This window comes from Hoplias malabaricus, chromosome 4 (genome assembly GCF_029633855.1).
Source record: "Hoplias malabaricus isolate fHopMal1 chromosome 4, fHopMal1.hap1, whole genome shotgun sequence".
Classification (NCBI taxonomy): domain Eukaryota; kingdom Metazoa; phylum Chordata; class Actinopteri; order Characiformes; family Erythrinidae; genus Hoplias; species Hoplias malabaricus.
In genome coordinates this window covers 23,094,302-23,106,481 of record NC_089803.1, presented here as the reverse complement: position 1 = coordinate 23,106,481, position 12,180 = coordinate 23,094,302, and the positions used below count along the sequence as shown (strand labels likewise).

The following is a 12,180-nucleotide window of genomic DNA, read 5'->3' as shown; positions in this document are numbered from 1 at the left end:
AAAAATCCCAAGGAGAAGAAACGCCCGCGGTAGGTCTCCGGAGGAAGGACTGAACCGATGTGCGGACAAAGACAGACACCCTGCCTTCTTCATGCGTCACGGTCATGGCGGAAAAATACATTTTCCTGATGAACAGCGACTCTTTGCGCACGAGGGAAGTCGGTACACCTCCGCAACAACACTGACTAATGTTCCTTAGACGATCAAGTCACTTCAAAAGGAATATTAAGAAGATAACATCAGATGGAAATGAGGAAGGAAATATAAGCGAGAAACCCGCGGATCTAGAACGGGTTTCGTCAAAACATCTGTTAATAAAGTGCACTCAGGTATCAGCAAGCGTGGGCCAAAGTGCTGCACAATACGATCACACTGTGACCACAGAATCACGCGTGTTCACCACGTAATTCACACGCAGCATTGTCCTAATGATTATTGGATAGATCCTGTGAATGTAGCAGGAAATAGGGCTTAGGAATAAAATCCATGAAATCTATCACACAATGGAGAGCTGTACGAAATATTTCAGACTTAAAGAGCCTCTAGAAATATCAGCCATACACTGTAAGCCCTCACACACACACACACACACACACACACACACACGCTCATCCAGAACACAAAGTGCTTGTTAACCGTCATGATAAGAAACTGAACAGAAGACTTTTAGTGAGACATCATTAACACCACAGTCTTTAAAAATAACGTTTACCTTCCATTCCCTAACACTTCACACTGGTGAATATTACTGACACTCCTTCAGTGACTAATACACCCATCCTTTCCCTGCCACAGGATCAGCACTGAGTCTTCTCTCAACCCCTTCACACTGAGACTAAGTGTGTTCTCTGTACTGTTCTGAACTCTATACATTGTCATTAGGATTTGATTACTTTTTTTATGAAGTGTTGCATTAAAGAGTTTTATATCATTTATATTTAATGACAGCTCTCTTTTTGGGACCAGTTTATTTCTTTTCTTTTCCTTCAGCTGAATCCAAACGCAGCTCAACTTCTGTAAAACTCCATTGTAACTTCAGACTCATCTGCATGTTTACATTTGTACTGGTATTTCTTTACAGACGTCAATTACAAGGCCATTACTCCATTTTTTCATAATACTGTGTGAGTCCACATTTGATCCTGAATTAAATTGAGGGGGGTGGGAAAAATCCAGAAATTCAAATAATTGTTTTATTAATTTAAAGTGTATTAATTTAATTCAAATGGTTTGAGGTACATTCAAGAAGCCAGAATGTTTATCTGTTGAATACAAAGGTTTTGTGGCTGTGATTTGTATTTGTTACAAATTTAAAACACTGTGAGAACATCCTTCAAGAGTGAGGATCCAACGATGTACACCACGTGGTGTCAGAATAAATAAACAGAATTATTGCCTTTGTTGTGCTCTTAACTAATGATTTCACTTCTGCTTCAAACTGAAATGAGAACTTAGATATTCCAAGTCGATGTATGTATATGTACACCAATCAACCACAACATTATAACAACCTCCTTGTTTCTACATTCACTCTCCATACTCTCAGCTCCACTGACCACACAGGAGCACTTTGTAGTTCTACAATTACACACTGTAGTCCATCTATTGCTCTGCATTAATTGTTACCTTCTCACCAACGTGTTCTTCAATGGTCAGGAGTCGGATCCCAGAAGACCACCTCAGGGCAGGTAGGATTTGGGTGGATCATTCTCAGCACTGCAGTGACACTGACCTGGTGGTGGTGGTGGTGGTGTTAGTGTGTGATGTGCTGATAAGAGTGGATCAGACACAGCAGGCCTTCTCAAGATTTAAAACCACTTAGTGTCACTGCTGAACTGTGAATAATTCACCAACCAAAACAAGGTGGACCAATGAGGTCTGAGTGTCTAACAGAGTGGACAGTGACTGGACACAGTGTTTAAAAACTCCAGCAGCTCTGCTGTGTCTGATCCACTCGTAGCAGCTCAACACACACTAACACATCACCACTACGTACGTATCACTGCAGCGCTGAGGATGATCCACCATCCAAACCATACCTGCCCTGTGGTGGTCCTGCGGGGGTCTGGATCACTGAAGAACATGGTGAAAGAGAGCAAACAAAGTACACAGAGCAAGAGATGGACTATAGTCTGTAATTGTAGAACCTCAAAGGGCTGATGTGTGGTCAGTGGAGTTGAGAGAAAGGAGAGTGGGTGTAGAAACATGGAGGTGATAATGTTAAGGTTGATACGTGTGTGAGAATGAGGTCTAAAATGTCACTGCACTGTCAGAAAAAAAGGGTTCATAATAGTTCCTAAAGGTAAATGTACCTTTAAAAACATACAACAGTGGTGTTAAAGTCCAGCTGTTTTCCCTAAAGGTATATTGCATTCTCTCCTCTAGAATAATTGTATTAGTATTTGTGTAGTTTAATTACAGAACTGTGAAAAATAAAAAATAATATCATAGAAGACCTGGAGATGAAATGGAGGATTTGAAGTCAACACAACTTTAAACACAGTATCATTATGTTCCTTAAATAAACGTCCTGAATATGAACCATTGAGTGTACCCCCACAGTGATGTTTTATCTGAGAGTTTGAGTGAGAACCTGCTTGATACGTCCTAAACATGCTTCCTGGATGAAACCATGACTAAGAGATTTTAAATAGAAAACTCTCATTATTAAAATCTATTCTGAAATTTTAAATATAGTGACACTGGTGCTCCAACAGAAAAAAAAAACAGATTTGCTGCAGATCTCAGGAGAAAAAACAACTATTGGTTGACTCCTGTGCTAAGGAAGATGCACTATGAATTCACACCAGTCCTACCTGCAGAGTGGAGGCGGCGGAGTCGCTGGTCTCGGTGAGTCCTGTGCCCCTCGGGATGCTGGACACGATGTACCTCGACCCCTTTGGCACAGGCTGCCGCACCACCAGCTTCCCTTTCCTGGTCTCTGCTAGAAACAGACTGTACCAGTAGGCATCGTTGGAGACCAGCGTGGAGTCGGCGATGGTGGAGTTCCTCTCACTGATCACACTGTTCCTGCAGGGAGGAGCTGCTTTGCTGGGCTTGGCTTTCTGACACTTCAGCACGATGGTGACCAAGATGGTGATCAGTAAGAGGAAGGACACCGAGCCCAGTCCGATCACCAGGTACAGGTTCAAGTCCGAGAAGATGTCGTACTCCAAAGGCACTTCCGTCATGTCCGCGTAGGTCTTCAGCGCCGTCTCCACCGTGGACAGTTTGATGGTGACCGTGGCGGAGAGGGAGGGCTCTCCGTTGTCCTTGGCGATCACCACCAGCCGCTGGTGGCGCGAGTCTCTGTAGCTGAACATCCTCATGGTCCGGATCTCTCCGTTGTACTGGTCCAGGCTGAACAAGGTAGCGTCGGTGTTCTGGAGGAACTGGTACGTCACGCGGGAGTTGTGCACAGAGTCCGCGTCGATAGCGATCACTTTGGAGATCAGAGTGCCTTTGTCCGTGGACCTGGCGATTCTCTCCTCCACCACGGAGCCGTGCGCGCGCCACGGAGACACGATCAGCGGCGTGTTGTCGTTCTGGTCCATGATGACGATGTGGACGCTCACGTTGCTGCTGAGCGGAGGAACGCCCGAGTCTCTGGCCTCCACGTGGAAGAGGAACTCCTTCTCCATCTCGTAATCAAACGTCTTCAGGGCGTAAAGGTTCCCGTTCTCTGGATTGATGGAGAACAGCATGGACATGGAGGTGTTGACGATCTCCTTCTCCAGGATGAAGTACACCAGGTATTGGTTCTCATGGAGGTCGGGGTCGTGGGCGGTGAGGGAGCCCAGTAGATCTCCGGGGCCGTTGTTCTCCTTCACCCGGATGACGTAGGAGGACTGCGGGAACCGGGGGACGTTGTCGTTGACGTCCAGCAGCTCTAAAGTCATGGTCTCGTTGTCAGATAACGGGGGGATTCCTCTGTCCGTGACGGTGAAGGTGATGTCGTACTCCGGGACCCTCTCCCGGTCCAACGGCTCTGACACCACCAGCTCATAATAATTATCAGAGGATTCCTTCAGGGAAAAGGGCAACTGATCAGAAATATGAAGATCAATCTCCCCATTCTCTCCTGAGTCTTTATCACTGACACTGACCACTGCAATCACTGACCCCACGGCCACGTCCTCCTTCACTGGACTAGTGAAGGACTTGATGGAGATCTCGGGGTGGTTGTCATTCATATCTGTGATTAAAATGCTCACTTTAGTTTGTCCAGAGAGACTGTTCATACCTTTATCTCTCGCTATGACCTCCATGTCGTAAATCCTGAAGTCCTCGTAGTTGATCATCTCTTTAACTCTGATCTCTCCAGTTTCAGGGTTGAGACTAAACGTCTCCTGCGTCTTCTCTGAAGTGTAAAGACTAAAGGAATAAACGATGTCTGAATTGGAGCCTTCGTCCAGGTCTGTTGCGTTCAGCTTCACAGCGAGGCTTCCAATCGGGGCGTTTTCCATTAGATTTATTTTGTAAATGTCTTTTTCAAATTTTGGGGCGTTGTCGTTAGTGTCGAGAACGCGCACAATGATGCTGGCCGTCCCAGAGCGCGCGGGCACGCCTCCGTCCACCGCTGTGAGGATCAGATTGTGAACGGCCTGAGCTTCTCGATCTAGAACCCGCCTGAGAATGAGATCAGCGAACTTGGAGCCGTCTCTTCCCGTTTGGATTTCAATGTCGAAGTGCTCGCTCTCGCTCAGATAATAGGTTTTAATGGAGTTGCTGCCTATGTCCGGATCTACCGCATTACTCAGAGAGAAGCGCTCTCCCGCGGAGGTGGACTCGGAAATGTCCAAATGGATGGTGTCCCTCCGGAACTGAGGCGCATTGTCGTTAATGTCCACTATTTCGATTTCAATATTGAAAATACGAACAGGGTCATCCAGGATAACCTCCATTTTAATGAAGCATGTAGTTGCTGTTTTGGAGCTGCACAGATATTCTCTGTCCATCTTTTCCAGGATATAAAGCTCCCCGGTCTCTTTGTTGATCTCCAGATATTTCTTACTGGAAATAATGTCCAGCCTCATCTTCCGTCTGCTCAGTGTTTTCACGTCCAGCCCCAAATCTGTCGCTAAATTGGCCACAACTGAGCCCTCCTCCATTTCTTCAGGGATCGAATAGTGAGTGACAGCAGTCGCTCCGATAAAGAGAGCGGAGAAAAGAAGAGAGAGAGACACGTACCTTCGAGGCTCCATTCTTTCCATTGTTTCACTGAAAGGTCTCGTTTCTCATAAATCAGACAAACACCGGCAGCTGTGGCGGTTCAAAACGCGGAAAGGTGTTTTTTCCTCGACGCGAAATTCGGTAAAGATCCGCATGGAGAGGAGAAAGCGGTCTGCGCTCCTCCCCAGAACCTCACAAAGGAACTCTGTGATGGCGAAGAAATACAGTTCACCCGCGTTTTTTAGAGAACAGCGACGCTCTGTGTTTATCCTCGCGGTGTACAGCGCTGTGCAGTGACAGGGATAATGTTCTGTACAGGTTCCGTGTAAAGAAAGTGTAAATGTCTCTACAAAGGTGCCGCAGGGCTCTTACAATGCAGTTATGGAGCTTAAAGATCCAATACAATCTGTTTTCCACAGGGATAGGTTCATATCTGTATGTTTTCACTAAGTAAAATATATAAGTCTGGAGTTTAAATGGGATTCGTGAGCTCAAATCCTCCTCTAAACGTACAGTTAAAACAGAATGTGGTCCAGTCGTATTCCTGAGCTAAAGACAGATGACAGTGACAGTTTTTCTCAGAGTTTGTTGTTGATTATAGAAGTTTAATTTCTGACCATTGTAAAAAAAAATAAACATTTTGTGGCAGATGGTGTTTTTATTTATTTCCAGTTAATATTCATGTAAGGGTAATGTCAAGGGTTAATTGTGGGATGTCACTGTAGCCATATAAGAAGGGGGGGTAGGAGGGGATAGCGATTCGAATATTTCCAGTTGTCTCATGTATTTACATTCTATATTTCGTTAGAACCGTCACACTGCCACTGCTCCTTCGCTTCTATCGGTTGTCGCACCTCATAGTGCCGACAGAGATAGATAAACTCCTTTTAAACGTAGTTTAAACATTCCCCTAGCTGCTCCTACTCTCGGGGTGCTGCTGTTTTCTCCACGTCTTGGCGACGTCGTGCGGCTGCGCTGTTATATGTTCGTAACACGTGCGGGTCTGTTAAATCGTTTCGTTTGTTTATTTTTGGTTATTTTTTGTTTCGTTTTCAAGGCGCAGTTTATTCTGCGAAAGTTGTATTTTTTTGGTAATTGTTGCTTTTCTCTTGTGTTAAGTTTTCGTTTCTATTTTGTTAAATTATATTTGCGTCAATTTTTGGGTTTAGTTAGCGGGTTATATCCCAACTTTGGGCTTGCTCCTTTTCTTTTCTTATTATATTTGCGTGGTCTTTAAGTGTATACTGTCCTCATTGATCTTCATTTGTTTATTTTGGTTTTGTTGTAATTGATTATTTCTTGAGTTTGTCATTTTTATTATTATTTATTTATCTTTTAAATCTCTCTCTCTAGTGGTGGCAGCTAGTTTAATGGCACCTTGTTGTCATTTAAAATATAGTAATTTTGACTGATTTTTAATGAATGTTGATGTATTAATTTAAAAGCTGCAGCTAAAGTCTTTTAGTGTTTTAGGTCAATGTTTGAATGTGTACTGAAATAAAATCATCTTATTGTAAAAATAAAATTGAGTGTGGACATTGGGTCTCTGTCTCCAACAAACGTACCTGGGTTGCCCGGCTAGTTTTACTAGTCTTTATTCCTGAGGTGAAATTCCTCAGGACTATAATCACAGGGTATTTTTTATTCATATAAAAACCCATTCTGTTAGTGGGTATTATCCCTCCTATGACCAGTGGGGTTTGGTGATTTAATGGGTAGGAGGTAGGCCCTGTCACAATTTCATCATTTAAAAGTGTTGTCAAGTATTGTCTGTGTTTACTCAGATTCATCAGAAATAACAGCAATCTAGTGATGTTTTGAACAGATTAATATCCATTAAAAATATCCCAGGTGAATACAATGTTGTAAATCCCTCATTCAGTTCTTCTCTTGGGTTTTACCAGTGTGTAAACTGCTACAAAACATCTACAGAAGAGATAGAAAAGCAGAAGTGTATGATGAGTTTATAAAGAAAGTAAAACCAAAGTATGGCCAAGACCATGACATTTCATCCATTGATTCCAGCGCTGTCAAGAGATTTAAGGACCAGACTCTGGAAGCAACATCCGTGGAAGCAAGCGGAAATGTGAGCTCAGTCTGAAGAGAATGACTGTCTGAGTAGTGAGGCAAAGACAGAGGAAAACTTCAAGCTGTGAATTTATTCAACTCATTAGTCTTGTCACTGTCTCAGTGGAAATGATCCACACAAACACTGAGCAGAGACTGAAAAGCCATAGACCTTCTGGAAGACACTGAAGGGTTAAACAACGTCAGAGCTTTTAGATAAAAGAACTCCACTCTGTCTCAAAGAAATTAACAAAACTATCCCAGATAAACACTTTATATGTCGAGGAGACTCACTAATACACTGGGTTTGTTTTACAATCTGTGGCAGCGTGGTTCTTAAATCTGGGCAAGACACAGTGAAGTCAGAAAACTATCAGATCTTTAAGAGAAAAGAAAAGAGTAAGGTGATAAACATATGCATCACCAAACACACAGTCCAGTTTCAGAAAGATAATGATCCAAAGCATACCTCACACAACTGAGAAGCTTGATTAAAGTCGCTGTTTATGAAAGTAAAGTAACAGAGGGGGCCTAACATTGCCCTTATCCATTTTCACAAAGGTTCTGTTCTAAGTGTGTAGTGATCACAACTGAAACCATTTGTAGAAACCCTGCACACAATCTCCATAACCAGCACTGACCAAGCAGTTCATCTCACATTAACACTGACTCAGACCACTACAACTCTCCTCATGTCCCAAAGATTGTCTCCACAGTCTGACCCCAGAACACAACTAAACCACTTCTTCAGTCTGAATACTTGTTTAAATACATTCCTATTCTTTTCATGGTTTTAACAAGATGTTCTTTGACTGTATTCAGTTTTGTGTAAAAACATGATTCATTTTGTTATAAAGTGAAATATTCTTTTATATAAAATGACTATTGTTTGTTAGTTATTTAATAAATATGTGAATGAAGAGTTTATTTTGGTTAGACTTTTGAATTGGACTCTCTCCAAACAAGACTGTGGTTTACAACATTTGTCTGATCTGAGACCACTGTTCTATCTTTTTCTCTCCGTGATAATCATCTTTCCCCACAGCCGTATTTTTCCTTATCAGTGTTCCCAAACTGAATAATGTCTGAGCCATTACATTTTTATTTTTATATTTGATCAGAAATCTAAGACACCCAAACTGAAACTGAAATCACGAGCGTGCACTTAATATTATGCCAACTTTTTTTTAATTTGTTACATCTGATTACACCATTGGTTTTATAAGTTTCAGTGTGGTTTCAGCAGAAATGCCCCACTTTACCCTCGTTCTCTTTTGAAAGTGTTTGTACTAATTTTAAATGCAGTGTGTTATGATTTGAAACCTGGTGAAAAAGGTGGAAATGCCGCAGGAGCTGGAGAAGTAAAGTGACGGATGTTGGAAACTGTGGTCTTTGAACACATTGTGTGAAACCTAAGAAAATGATTCACATTTTGGTCCAAACACACCTCTGTTCCGCTGACTGTGTGAAGATTTGTGAGAGTATGACTTCAGTTTTTACTAACGCAAGAATCAACCGAGCAAAAAAATAACTAAATGAATCTCACCTGCTGCTCATTTTCATTTACAGAGTAATGGCCCTTAAAATGTAGTGTGGGGGCACGGTTTACAAGTCTAGTTTATTTAGTTTTGACAGCTCCATTCAAATGGTCAAAGGGGCAGAGTTAAAAATCAATGTGGGATTTAAAAATGGTCAGATTCTCTCACATCTAACCCCACCATGTAATAAATCAAACTGGGAGTCTCTCCATGTTTCTGCAGATACCAGTGCAGGCTGCTGTACACACACTGAGAGAGTGTCCTGCTGATACCTGCAGTGGTCAGTTTTATTGAAGGAACTGTGATTTAACACGGTGGGATATCTTTATAATTTCTTAAGTTGAAAAAGAGACATGGTGAAATTTGCAGATCACAATGACAATGTAAGTCCATCCCATATTGTATACACTGGATTCACTCCTGTACTGAGGAAGATGCACTATGAAATCACACCAGTCCTACCTGCAGAGTGGAGGCGGCGGAGTCGCTGGTCTCGGTGAGTCCTGTGCCCCTCGGGATGCTGGACACGATGTACCTCGACCCCTTTGGCACAGGCTGCCGCACCACCAGCTTCCCTTTCCTGGTCTCTGCTAGAAACAGACTGTACCAGTAGGCATCGTTGGAGACCAGCGTGGAGTCGGCGATGGTGGAGTTCCTCTCACTGATCACACTGTTCCTGCAGGGAGGAGCTGCTTTGCTGGGCTTGGCTTTCTGACACTTCAGCACGATGGTGACCAAGATGGTGATCAGTAAGAGGAAGGACACCGAGCCCAGTCCGATCACCAGGTACAGGTTCAAGTCCGAGAAGATGTCGTACTCCAAAGGCACTTCCGTCATGTCCGCGTAGGTCTTCAGCGCCGTCTCCACCGTGGACAGTTTGATGGTGACCGTGGCGGAGAGGGAGGGCTCTCCGTTGTCCTTGGCGATCACCACCAGCCGCTGGTGGCGCGAGTCTCTGTAGCTGAACATTCTCATGGTCCGGATCTCTCCGTTGTACTGGTCCAGGCTGAACAAGGTAGCGTCGGTGTTCTGGAGGAACTGGTACGTCACGCGGGAGTTGTGCACAGAGTCCGCGTCGATGGCGATCACTTTGGAGATCAGAGTGCCTTTGTCCGTGGACCTGGCGATTCTCTCCTCCACCACGGAGCCGTGCGCGCGCCACGGAGACACGATCAGCGGCGTGTTGTCGTTCTGGTCCATGATGACGATGTGGACGCTCACGTTGCTGCTGAGCGGAGGAACGCCCGAGTCTCTGGCCTCCACGTGGAAGAGGAACTCCTTCTCCATCTCGTAATCAAACGTCTTCAGGGCGTAAAGGTTCCCGTTCTCTGGATTGATGGAGAACAGCATGGACATGGAGGTGTTGACGATCTCCTTCTCCAGGATGAAGTACACCAGGTACTGGTTCTCATGGAGGTCGGGGTCGTGGGCGGTGAGGGAGCCCAGTAGATCTCCGGGGCCGTTATTCTCCTTCACACGGATGACGTAGGAGGACTGCGGGAACCGGGGGACGTTGTCGTTGACGTCCAGCAGCTCTAAAGTCATGGTCTCGTTGTCAGATAACGGGGGGCTTCCTCTGTCCGTGACGGTGAAGGTGATGTCGTACTCCGGGACCCTCTCCCGGTCCAACGGCTCTGACACCACCAGCTCATAATAATTATCAGAGGATTCCTTCAGGGAAAAGGGCAACTGATCAGAAATATGAAGATCAATTTCCCCATTCTCTCCTGAGTCTTTATCACTGACACTGACCACTGCAATCACTGACCCCACGGCCACGTCCTCCTTCACTGGACTAGTGAAGGACTTGATGGAGATCTCGGGGTGGTTGTCGTTCATGTCTGTGATTAAAACTCGGACTTTGCACTTTCCCGACAACGAATTCGCTCCTTTGTCTGCGGCCACTATTTCCATGTCATAAATCCTGAAGTCCTCGTAGTTGATCATCTCCTTCACTCGGATCTCCCCGGTGTTTGGGTTCAAGCTGAAAGTGTCCTGGCTTTTCTCGGATGTGTATAAACTGTACGAATACGTCATTTCCGAGTTGCTTCCCTCATCTGCGTCTGTGGCGTTGAGTTTAACTACCAGACTTCCTATTGGAGAGTTCTCCGTTAAGTTGATGGTGTAGCTGTCTTCCTCAAACTGGGGGGAGTTATCGTTGGTGTCCAGAACGCGCACAATGATGCTGGCTGTACCAGAGCGCGCGGGGACTCCGCCGTCTACAGCAGTGAGGATTAAATTATGAACAGCCTGCTCCTCTCGGTCCAGAGCCTTCTTCAGAATCAGATCAGCGAATTTAGACCCGTCTCGACCGGTCTGAATCTCAATACTAAAGTGGTCACTCTCACTCAGATAATAGGTTTTAACGGAATTCACTCCGAGATCAGGATCAATAGCGTTATTTAATGAGAACCGTTCTCCAGCTGGCGTTGACTCAGAAATGTCCAAGTGCATCGTGTCTCTTCTGAAATGTGGCGCATTGTCGTTAATATCAATTATTTCTAATTCTATATTAAACATCCGCACTGGGTTATCAATGGTGGCATCCAGTTTCATAACGCATGCTGCGGATTTAGTTGGACAAACATGTTCTCTATCGATTCTCTCCGCTATAAACAGTTCCCCTGTCTCTTTGTTAATGTCCAAATATTTCTTGTTGGACAGTGCGTCCAGGCGTATCCTCCGTTTGCTCAGTGTTTTCACGTCCAGCCCCAGATCCGTAGCTAAATTCGCTACCACTGACCCTTCCTCCATTTCTTCAGGAATAGAGTAATGAGTCACAGCGGACGCTGTGTTAAAGACGGAGAAGAGAATGACGCTGAAAACGTACCTTTTCATCAGGCCACTTCTCCCGCGAGCATCCATTGTTCTTTAAATCCTTTACGAGCTCAATTCACCAAGGAACATGCAGCAAAGGAGGAGTGAGACCAGCTCAAAAAACTAAAATCCAGAGACGGATTTACAAGGTTACAGCTTTTAGCCGCAGATTCATAAAGAAACGTCCACAGACCGTCGCCAACAAAGAAGACAAGCCTCCTCCCAGTGAGAGAGATGGAGACCAGAGGGAAATACGTGTACAGCTCGTTTCTTAGAAAACAGCGACACTGTGTGCATTGGTTTGAGTAATGCACGAGAATCCTGGTTCAAATCAGCGTTACTGCTGTGAACACGGGACTAACGCGGACACGAGACATGGAAGAAACATGACATGCCACTGGTCTCAATGTCACAGCGTACACTTACGAATAAAAGTAGCTCGAATGAAGAAGGAATTCGTTAAAAACGGTTGAACTGAATGATACTTAAAGGTGGATTAAAGCTAGGGTTAGGGTTAGTGTATCAGACAGGTGTCGTCACTGTGCTCAGTTACCAGATTCACAAGTGTCTTAAGAAAGTAATTTTA

At 44.5% G+C, this 12,180-nt stretch overlaps 2 protein-coding genes across 2 annotated transcripts; both read right to left on the bottom strand.

The window, feature by feature from the left end:
* Window positions 1–2,801: 2,801 nt before the first annotated feature.
* LOC136694959 (protocadherin alpha-C2-like) lies at window positions 2,802–5,292 on the bottom strand. The gene has a single exon (XM_066668772.1). It carries the CDS (start codon window positions 5,211–5,213, stop codon window positions 2,802–2,804), a length of 2,412 nt encoding a protein of 803 aa, XP_066524869.1. The 5' UTR covers window positions 5,214–5,292.
* Window positions 5,293–8,899: 3,607 nt separating this feature from the next.
* On the bottom strand, window positions 8,900–11,809 carry LOC136695427 (protocadherin alpha-C2-like). The gene has a single exon (XM_066669494.1). The coding sequence runs from the start codon at window positions 11,640–11,642 to the stop codon at window positions 9,225–9,227; it is 2,418 nt and encodes an 805-aa protein (XP_066525591.1). The 5' UTR covers window positions 11,643–11,809; the 3' UTR covers window positions 8,900–9,224.
* Window positions 11,810–12,180: the final 371 nt, after the last annotated feature.

Coding starts and splice junctions, on each gene's coding strand:
- LOC136694959 (XM_066668772.1), bottom strand. CDS start 5,213: ATGGAAAGAATGGAGCCTCGAAGGTACGTGTCTCTCTCTCTTCTTTTC.
- LOC136695427 (XM_066669494.1), bottom strand. CDS start 11,642: ATGGATGCTCGCGGGAGAAGTGGCCTGATGAAAAGGTACGTTTTCAGC.